We start from the raw sequence: 11,260 nt of genomic DNA, 5'->3' as shown, positions 1-11,260 counted from the left end.
GTATTATAAAGTACATTTATCTAGGCCTATATCTCTTTTTATATAATTTTCCTGTAGTAGGGTGAATTGCCCTAATGTGGGACATTTTTTGCACTTCAGACTTCTGTGACATATTGCGATGTGTAACCAAAACATTAAATCCACTCCCAATACTTTTAAAAAAAACCCAGTATGTTTCCTAATCAAACCAAAAGAGAAAATTCAGATAACCCATTCATAAGAGAAATTATAGACATATTAGTGCTCTTATAGCAAGTCGTCTGAGACAATCTGCAGCTTTCCTATTGTGGGACAGTTGTGTTCCCAATATGGGACACTGAAAAATCTATGATAAAAGACCAAAAATCACATTGATACATGTAGAATAGTAAAATCTTATTTTATTTTAGATTCTCTCTTAAATCCTAGTTAGTCATTTTCTTGGTTATGGATGGATGAAACATGGATAACTGAACATCATCAGACCGATAATACAATATTATCTTGTTCAGTTTACTTAACAACTTTCCCTTTTTCTGCCTCTCTTTCTGCATCTGACAATCTGTCCCTGTCTTTCTCACCTTTGCCATTGTGATCTGAAATACATTTCATTGAATTAATCAGATGCATAAAATAAAGTGGAATGGCTTTATTGGTTTTCTACTGTGTTTTTAAATTCAGAGCTATTTTTCATTTAAGTCAACTACCTACCTTTTACACACACACACACACACACACACACACACACACACACACACACACACACACACACACACACACAGAGAAAGAGAGATAGAGATAGAGAGAGAGAGACACACAAAAAAAGTAAAAAAGAATAAAAAAATAAACATGACTGTAAAAATCTGCATTACAAGTATTCAAATATTGCATTACAAGACTAAAACCATGTAAATAACCATGTTTGTCCCATAAATCATGCCCCACCACACATTTTTGACTCATTGAAGTACTGTCCCACATTAGGCTGATCATGCTGTCCCAGATTTGGAAACCACATTTCCTAATGTGGGACACTAGGAAATTTTATATAAATATAAAATATATAGATTATGCACACAAAGTTCCACAATTTTTGGATGGACAAACATTTCATAAGCATATTAGGCTAAAAGGTAGCAGGATTGCTTTGTTTAAAATGTATTTAACTCCTTAATATCAAATTTGTTAAAACTCTATGTCATTAACCTTCGGATGGTCTTCACACAAGGTGTCTCCTTTTTGATGATTGCTCCACCCTCAAATATGATTGGACATTTGATAGGTCATGTGATTTTGATAACATGACACCACAGCTTTTTCTAACCCATAGTTTCACTGTCATTAATGTATTTGTGTGGGACCTACAAACACTAGAGCTTAGGTGTCCCACATTAGGCAGTGTCCCACATTAGGGCAATTCACCCTATTTGCCCTGGTCAAGCTCTTTCATTAATATAGGGGCCCATCCCGCTCCTCCGCCCCGAGACCTCGACGTCACTAAACCTCCCTGCACCGTTATGTCATTAGCATAGGGAGTGGACTATAAATGCAAGCAGAACCTCTGCAGTGGTCTCGGTTGGTCCGGACAGTGTGAAAGTAGACGCTGACTTCAACAACAACAACAACAACAACCCAGAATTTAAGGATTGCAATGGCCAACCGAACAAGCACCTCTTCTTATAAAAGGATGTTCGGTGGAGAGCGTCCAGCGATGTCCCGGTCCACTTACTCGACTCGGCAGTACAGCAGTCCGGTGCGCACAACCTCGCGCGTGTCCTACAGCAGCGCGTCCTCCGCGTCTCCATCCATCTACATGAGCAGGGGCGCGAGGGTGCGCTCCAACGCGCCCCTGCCCAGGCTCGCCACGGATACACTGGATTTCGGGCTCGCCGACGCCATCAACACCGAGTTTAAAACCAACCGAACCAATGAGAAAGCCCAGATGCAGCATCTCAACGACAGGTTTGCCAGTTACATTGAGAAAGTGAGGTTTCTGGAGCAGCAGAATAAGATCTTGACGGCGGAGCTGGAGCAGATGAGGGGCAAAGGCGCGTCCCGGATCGGGGATCTGTACGAGGATGAGATGATGGAACTGCGGAGACAAGTGGATCAGCTCACCAACGACAAGGCCAGAGTGGAGGTGGACCGGGACAATCTGGGAGAGGACATCGAGCGCCTCAAAGAGAAGTATGTCCAAGTTCCAACAGGCAAAAACTGATCAAAGTTTCAAACATTACATATCTGGCAGGTGCACGTTCATACTTTTATAATAGGCAGTTTTTGCAAACTAGATTTGGGGTTTAGTCTAAATCAGATTATTGTCATTTCGCATAAATTAATAAACCAACGATAGGCCAACAAAAATGCATTCATAGGCTTTATAAGCTATATAATTTTTTTAATGTTGCTTTTATACAACAAAACATCTGAGGCTATCATCTTTGGAGCTTTAGACGGTTTCAATGTTGTTTAAAATCCTAAAAGGATATATATATAAATTTTCTTTCACTGTCACTGTAAAATAATACATTTTCAAGGAGCTATTTCTACCTGATGATCCTTAAAATAAATTTTTTTGCTGTGTGTGTAACATACAGTAAGATAGTCCGATTGATTCGGTCATGTTTAATAACATATTTTCAACTAGCCTACATAATTATGTTACACCATTTATTATTCTTTTTTTTTTGGCAGTGTAATATGATGTTTATTTCGCTCAGAACAAAGCTCTTCCTTATAGGCGGAGCTTTCTTTAAAATTATTTTTGCAGATATAAAGTGTTTAATAACAAAGCTCTTCCTTATAGGCAAAGTTTTTTCTTTACCAGGTCAAATAAAACCAAACATATGTCTAAAGTTTCATATTTCATATCACCAGAATATGAAATGTGATATAAACTGACGTGGGTTAATAAGAAAACATATAAAGATTTTATAATCCTATGAAATATTCATTTTAAAATATGATCAGCAGAGGATCTATTCCTCCCATGACCTGACTTTTAAATTACAATTTTTTTTTTTTATTGTGCAAGGATATACTGCATAAGACTTTTCTTTTAGAACAAAGCTCTTCGATACATGTTACCAGATTAAGAACTACCCATCATTGGTTTATTTTATTTTTTGATAGAGCAAATGAGAAGAAATTGACTTAAGTTGATAATTATCAAATGCTTTATCTGGTGAACATATTTCCCTCGTGAGAGTTAGTGTGATTGGTTGTGTAATGAGGGTGTGGCTCTGCTCAAATATTCATATCATTTTCAGACTTCAAGAAGAGATGCTTCAGAAAGAGGATGCTGAGAACGGCCTTCGGAGCTTCAGACAGGTATACATCTGCAAATGATCCACTAAAACACTGTTTTAGACATGTTATTGGGCCTGGTGTTTAATTGAGCACCAGTTACTGTACATTGTGAGCAGTTAGCGTTCCTGTCAGTGTTTGCAAGACACTACTTATTGTGACCAGCCTCCTCACAATAAAAGGGTCAGTGCAGGCCTGGTCAAGCTGCCCTCTTGTCCGGCATCAGATTTAGACGCACAACTGAAAAGAGAGCTTTGTCTGAGAGCAGGCTGTGCGGTCGTGACAAAGCAAACTGTTGTACGAGTGGGAGGAGCCAGTATTTACCAGGGGACATTGGTGACTTATGGTCGCAGAGAAAGAGGGTGGGTGTGTGTGTGTGTGTGTGTGTGTGCTCTTTAAAGGGTGTCTGCCACCACCAGCTGCAGCTCTACAAACAATTAGCAGCAGGCGAGCCATTGTTATTTAATTCATTCAGGAATGGTTTAGAAGTCTGGGGTCAGTAAGATTATTCAATTTTGAAAGAAATTAATACGTTTATCCTGAAAGGATGCATTAAATTGATCAAAAGTGACATTTATAGTATTACAAATCAAAGAATCCTGAAAAAAAACGTATCATGGTTTCCTCGAAAATATTAAGAAGCGCATCTTTTCAGCATTGATGAAAATAAGTGTTTCTTGAGCAGCAAATCAGCATATTAGAATGATTTCTGAAGGATCATGTGACACTGAAGACTGGAGTAAGATCTTAAAAAAACAAAAACATTTAAAACAATCTTACCGACTCCAATCTTTTGAACGGTAGTGTATGCGACTATTTTAGTGCAGAAAATTAGAAGAATGAAAAATAAATTTAAAGCAACATTTGGTTAGACTTTATTTTACAGTGTCTGTAACAAGGACACCTTAAAATAAAGGGTAACGCTTTTTATTACATATGTGTAACAGTAGCTGCCTATTACATGTGCATAATTACAATCTGTAAGTAAAGGCTCTTCCATAACTTAGTTACATGTTAATTACATTTTGTTACATGTTATTATAACGTCTGTATCACGGACACCGTCAAATAAAGAGTTACCCAATATTTTTAGGAGAGATGTCTCGTAGGTTGGCACATAACTGATGTATATTTTACATGTGTTACGCCCACAGGATGTTGATAACGCCTCTCTGGCCCGTCTGGACCTGGAGAGAAAGGTGGAGTCCTTGCAAGAAGAGATCGCTTTCTTGAAGAAGCTTCACGATGAGGTACTGAACCACCTGGAGACAAACATCCAAAAATGAGATCTCTTTAATGTCTCACTTGTTTCTCATTGATGAGAATAACATTAAATGCAAATGGTAAAATTTCACTGATTTTGCTCCTGAGAAAAACACCCCAATAATCTCATTGCGTCTCAGAATTATAGATATCAGTCACGTCTCAGATTTGCCAAGACATGCAATCATAAAATGAGAGATGAATTCTCTTCCGAGACCAAATTATCTGAGCAGTGCTATCCACATTATGTTTATAGATCTAGAAGAAGAAGCATCTGAGACAAAGCTGACTCTTAAAAGACACAACTCAGAATCTCCTGAGCTATAAAAAGCAAACCTCTGAACAATACAATTAATAGAATTTCCTCTGGGAATCTGCTCACAGTCCTGGTTTTCTGTCCGACTGACTCTTTTGTTGGGCTTGTTAATGTCAGGGGATTGTCATGCATGTGTGACCTGCTGCCATAGTGATTAAATGGGTTGTGGAAACGGGACTAATTCCAAGAGAATAAAGCCGAGACATTGTTTCAGGATCAGGAAGTACATATTAGTTCAGGGCTAATAAACTATCGCTGCTTTATTTCAGTCATATTTGTTCTGTTTACATTCAAATCAAAAACTAAAAATAACATCTACACTAAAAGGTTTGGGGTCAGTAAGGTATTTTTTTTTAAATACTTTATTCTGCAATGATGCATTGAATTGATAGAAAAGTGACAGTAAATATTTTTTTAATGTTATCTACAATTCTTTTTAATCCTGATTTTTTTTTTTTATCACAGTTTCCACAAAAATATTAAGTAGTGTTTTCAATATTGGTAATAATAAGAAATAATTTTTCAGCATCAAATCAGCATATTAGAATGATTTCTGAAGGATCATGTGACACTGAAGACTGGAGTAATTATGCTGAAAATTCAGCTTTGCCATTACAGCAATTAAAAATTAAAAGTAATATTTCACAATATTATAGTTTTTACTGTATTTTTGATCAACTGAATGCAGCCTTGGTGAGCGTAAAGGGACACATTTTCATACCCCAACCTTTTGAACAGTACAAACTGTGCATTTGGATTCCCCCCTCAGGAACTTGCCGAACTCCAGGTCCAGATCCAGGAGCAGCACGTGCAGATTGACATGGAAGTGTCCAAACCTGACCTCACGGCTGCCCTGAAAGACGTTCGGCAGCAGTACGAGACTCTGGCTTCCAGGAACATCCAGGAATCTGAGGAATGGTACAAATCCAAGGTCAGTGTCTCAGCTGTAATAGTTTTCCCCATCATAACAATATACAATCATGCAGAATAAAATTCGTATTCGATTTTAAAAGTCTAGCTCTATTACTGTATGTGTATTTATATTTCTCCAAATGAAAAGTTGATGAACATCTATTAAATCTCCTGAGATAAAGAGCTACAAATGAACAATGAAACGAAACAAAGGACCGTTTAGCATTGTTGTGAGTGGAAGTGCTTCTGATCTTGTAAGACAGAGTGAGATGTTTCAGGAATGAGTGAGTATCAACTCAGACGTGGCAGATGGTCGACGTAGAGGCTTGTGTGGATTTCGAGACCATCTGCTCTTGTGTCACACAGTATTGATCTTCTTAATGGACCTATTGATCTATTAGCCTAGATCTTCAAACTTGAAACTTGCACAAGAAGTGGTAAACAGAAAACAGAAGAGAGAGGCAGATGGAGCTTCATCTTTATCCTAATCTTGGACTTTCTCTTTCTTTGTAGTTTGCTGACCTGTCAGAAGCTGCTGCCCGCAACAACGACGCGATCCGTCTGGCCAAGCAGGAGGCCAATGACTACCGCCGCCAGCTTCAGTCTCTCACCTGCGACTTAGAAGCTCTTAGGGGAACTGTGAGTACTGGATTATATTAGCATCAGTGTATACAAGCATATATATATGCAAGCTAACGTTCTCAGAACTTCAGCTAACGCTCTTGCAAGGTTCTCTCAAAGTTATGAACAAACGTTCTTCCAGTAACATTAATAGAAAGTTAGTTCAAATTTATCTGGTCTTTAATAATGCTCTCAAAACGTCACAAAAACGTTATTTATAAATAGTTTATGGAGCGTTTTGTACTGAAATGTTTTAGTTAGACATTTTTTAAACTACCGGTACTTGTTTCGGAATGTTCAGAGAACATTCAAAAGTAACATTTCAATAATGTTTGAAGAAAGATCAAATTGAATGCTCCTTAAAGTTCGCATAACCAAGAAACAACCTTTTTAAAACATTATTGGAACGTTTTGAACGTTCATAACTCTAAAAAGGATCTTAGAACATTTTGTTAGCTGGGATTTTGTTTCTATTAATATTTTAAATTCTAAACTAAACTAAAGTTTTAGTTTTGTTTCATGTGTATAGTTTTTATTTATTTCAGTTTATACATTAAGTTAAACTAAATGAAAATGAGAAATGCTGCAATGGCAACTAGCTGAAATAAAATAAGTCTGCTGTCAAATCGATTAATCGCGATTAATCACATCTAACATAAAAGTTTGTGTTTCTGTATATACATATGTCTCTGTGTGTGTGTGTGTGTACACATACTGTACATTATATAACCACAAACTTTTATGTTAGATGCGATTAATCGTGATTAATCGATTTGATAGCACTATTTTATTTATTATTAAGTGACACATTTTTTTATGGTTTCAGTTAATAACCATGATTAGCATTTATTAAAGTGCTTTATATTATGGCTGCTTAAATGCCAAATTATCGGATCCATAATTTCAGAATGAGTCGATGGAGCGTCAGATGAGAGAGATGGAAGATAACTTTTCCATGGAAGTATCCGGTTACCAGGACTCCATCGGCCATCTAGAGGACGATATCCGTAACATGAAGGATGAGATGGCGCGTCATCTACGTGAATACCAGGATCTGCTGAATGTTAAAATGGCCCTGGATATTGAGATCGCCACCTACAGGAAGCTTCTGGAAGGGGAAGAAAGCAGGTGAATTCTTGCTTGAGCATGTTTATATGATGTTTTCTTTAAAGGTGCACTCAACATGGACTTACATGTGACAATAAATGCAGCATCATAAAACAATAGCGAATTCAAAAACGCTGATTCATCCAGTAATGAAACAAGTTAAGTCTTTATGAGTGAGTCATTGGATCATTCATTCAAACCATTGTTTTTTAAATAATTCATTCAAATTAATTAAAAAAATGAATAGACTGCAGCAATTAACATTTACTATTTATATACGTTTTAGTATTGTGTAGTATAGTATTGTGAATGAGCATTTATTTTTATATTTTCAGTTTTCTTTTTCTTTTTCTTTTTAATTAAATTATTAGTAATTTTGTTATATGCTTTTGTCATTTTTATTAGTTTTTAAAATATTACTATTTAGGTTACATTTTTTCCAGTTATAATTTCAGATGAGTTTTATTTTCTAAACATTTCTAATTTTCCTTTGGTTTTACGTTTTTCATTACCGGTAATACTTATATTTCATTTTATTTAATTTTTATTTCAATTGACAAAATTTGTTATTATCAGTTTTAGTTTCAGTTGACTTTATCATTAACTAAAACTATAACTAATGAAAGCATTTTTAACCCTGTTAACTAGATAATTTTATTATTATTATTTAATTATTTTTCTGTGAGCAAAAGATAAAGTGAATAGTATTCAGCTGGTCACTTGATCTCAACATGTCAGCCTATAATGTAAATAAATATATCTTTCAAAAGTACTATTTAGTTCTTTAGGGCTAAAACTTTTTAATGGGGAAAAAATACTGAGTGGAAATTTAAGACTTGACATAACTTAATTTCTCTCTTTATTTCTCTCAAGGATCACCACACCATTTCCCAACCTCACATCATTAACCCTTCGAGGTACAGTATACTTCAGATCATCCTTATGAATGTTGTGAACGTTAGGGAAAACAATGCTGAAACTAAATAAAAAAACATGCATAATTATGATAGTAAAATAAATAGGCTTATCAACATTTAAAACAGACAAGATGATGCTTCACATGTCCCATGTATTGTGTCAAATACATGTTTACATGCAGAGAGAATAAACATGGTTTGAGTATAAAACCATTGAAATTCAACATTAATTTAGAAATCAAAATGGTCAATTTTCCTATAGAGCCCAAGTGAATAGCTTTGCATATTTTGGGGCTTATGAAGTTCAGTAACATTAACATAAAACCAGCTGAGAACCACTGGCCTGAACAAATTTATTATAATTGGAGGTTTCCGTCTGTGTGACCCCTTTGAAGCACAATCACACTTTTATGATGAAATTACTATATTTGGATTGATATTCTGCCTGCAGAGTCCATGAGGGAAACCAGACCTATGATGGACAACCAGCCAAAGAAAGTGGTGATAAAGACCATCGAGACCAGAGATGGACATGTGAGTGGCATGAAAAGAGTTTTTATATATACGATATTAAGTTTTATATGAAAATGGTAACCTTTTGACCTTTCGATCATCACAGATAATTAACGAGTCCACCCAAAACGAGGATGATGAATGAACTGCATGTGTACCTGTGACCAGTAGGGGCACTAGAGAGCTGAAGATCCACGCTGGAGTAGAAGAGGAAGAGAATGAAGTTTCTTTTGTTGTTTCTGTTGAGAGTAAAAAAGAAAAACAGCTTTAAAGTGCCTTTTTTGCATTGCCACATTAGAACGGTCTGTTAATAGAGCTGTATTAGAGCTGAAAAGACAACATAGGCCACTGTGGTAAACATAAACCTGGTTAAAGCTGGTTTACTCAAAGTCTGTAGTTTACACTGTTGAAGACCACAGCAATACACTGCTTCAACTTTTTCTGTTGTGTATAATTAATGCAAATGACCAAAAACTTTATGAACTTGTGTCTCTTTCACCATAAGACCAAACTGTCAACAAATTTACAAATTCAATAAACCTTTTAAAGTACAATCAGATTCCTTTTTTTATTAACAATATTTGTCTTCCATGTCTTCGATGTGCAAAATGAACTGTGTACTATGATGGGCTTTTTCAAACTCTTCTCTGTTGCACAGTAAAAACCTTCCACGGCATGAAAATAAACAGATTAGCAGTATCTATCCAGGCAATGAGCAACACAACATTTCTATGATTCAATTAAAGGTAGGTTGTTGAACACAATCATTAGTCCTAATGAGATCATCTTGTTTAGTGATTAGTTATCTGCATGCTTAACTAACGGAATATCAATACCCAGTTGCAAGACATCCACTTTTAAAAAATGTCATCATGTCATGTTATCATATGAATTTCACTAAATGATTCACCTTCATAAACACTATCTAGTGTTCATATCTAGTGTTCACTAGATAGTGTGCACTAGATGCAATGGATAGTGCGCACTAGATCAAGTACACTAGGTAGTGCACACTAGATCAAGTACACTAGGTAGTGCACACTAGATCAAGTACACTAGGTAGTGCACACTAGATAGTGCACACTAGGCCAAGTACACTAGGTAGTTTACACTATATCACTATATCTAGTGAACACTATCTTCACTATATCACTATATCTAGTGAACACTATCTTCACTATATCACTATATCTAGTGAACACTATCTTCACTATATCACTATATCTAGTTAACTGTCTTCACTATATCACTATATAATGGTATATTGCTAACCTTTTTCTCCTCCTCAAACGTCAACCTGTTTTGTGTATAAGTGGAGAGCGTCAGGAGTACAGACCGGAGGGAATGGCTGCAGCAAATTTAAAATAAAGAACAGAAATTGATGGATGATTGTTAGTTTGTCTGGGGTGGTACATCCGCTCAAAAGACAACAAGGTACACAGAGAAAAGACAAAAGCACAGCAGATCAGACCAAAGTCATGACAGGATTAAGATATTAAAACAACTCTATTGAAATTTAACCAAAATCTTTTTTTTTCTGTTGCCTTCACCTAAATAAAATCACATTTGAACAATTATTTTAGACTGAGGAAATCCAGACATTCTGTCAGGTGGACAACCTGCATGGAATAATCAAATTCAAATAGGAATACTTCATGTTCAAAATATTAAAAGACAATTAAAAGATGCTGTGTACATCGCCTAATAAAGTCATTAGTATGTAAATGGAACCGGTCCACATCCTGTTCCATTCACAATTGAAGTCTTTTACTTGTCTGTCCTCTAGTGGACATTGGTTTCAACTGCAGGTGAGTGGAGAACATATAAGGAGATACTGTAGGTACTAGGTACCCACAGACAGGGCTTAGATGAAGCCAGGATAGGCCTTAGTTCAATTAAGGACATTTAAGCTTTTATGAGAATACCAAAACTAAAGAAAAATATTCATGAATGAAATAACAACTTGAAGTAGGCCTATTCTTTGAAGAATTTTTTTAGGTTATTAATCCAAATTCAAAATTTTAAACTCCAATTTTTGTCAGAATCAATCCCAGAGCACCACACTTTCATAATGGGCTGAGAATTCAGAGGAAAATATTTTCGAGATATTGTATAAACTCGCAATTTCAAGAAATCAGAATTGTAATGTAATCTCAGACCTGAGGGGAAAAAACACGCAATTAAAAAATCGTGAATCGTCTGAATCGTGTGATGTAAACTCAAAATTGCACCCACAAAAAACTGTACATCAATTTTGAGTTCTTTTTAGCGCTTCTATCTCAAATGTCTGACACGAAGATTAATGGTTTATCTTGATTAATGAAAC

General features: G+C 35.8%; 1 protein-coding gene across 1 annotated transcript; it reads left to right on the top strand.

The window, feature by feature from the left end:
• The first annotated feature begins 1,313 nt into the window (after window positions 1–1,313).
• On the top strand, window positions 1,314–9,486 carry vim (vimentin). Its single transcript, XM_079602529.1, has 9 exons — window positions 1,314–2,166; window positions 3,249–3,309; window positions 4,440–4,535; window positions 5,634–5,795; window positions 6,290–6,415; window positions 7,305–7,525; window positions 8,378–8,421; window positions 8,873–8,955; window positions 9,041–9,486. The coding sequence occupies exons 1-9, from the start codon at window positions 1,631–1,633 to the stop codon at window positions 9,077–9,079; spliced, it is 1,368 nt and encodes a 455-aa protein (XP_079458655.1). The 5' UTR covers window positions 1,314–1,630; the 3' UTR covers window positions 9,080–9,486.
• Window positions 9,487–11,260: the final 1,774 nt, after the last annotated feature.

Source organism: Phoxinus phoxinus, assembly GCF_949152265.1.
Source record: "Phoxinus phoxinus genome assembly, chromosome: 24".
In the NCBI taxonomy this organism is placed as follows: domain Eukaryota; kingdom Metazoa; phylum Chordata; class Actinopteri; order Cypriniformes; family Leuciscidae; genus Phoxinus; species Phoxinus phoxinus.
This window is presented reverse-complemented; position numbering and strand designations above follow the sequence as displayed.

Bases quoted from the DNA above. Each gene is read 5' to 3' on its own strand.
- vim (XM_079602529.1), top strand. From the start codon at position 1,631: ATGGCCAACCGAACAAGCACCTCTTCTTATAAAAGGATGTTCGGTGGA. The intron at 8,422-8,872 runs GTACAGTATACT...TTCTGCCTGCAG, and splicing joins CACATCATTAACCCTTCGAG to AGTCCATGAGGGAAACCAGA. The intron at 8,956-9,040 runs GTGAGTGGCATG...CGATCATCACAG, and splicing joins TCGAGACCAGAGATGGACAT to ATAATTAACGAGTCCACCCA.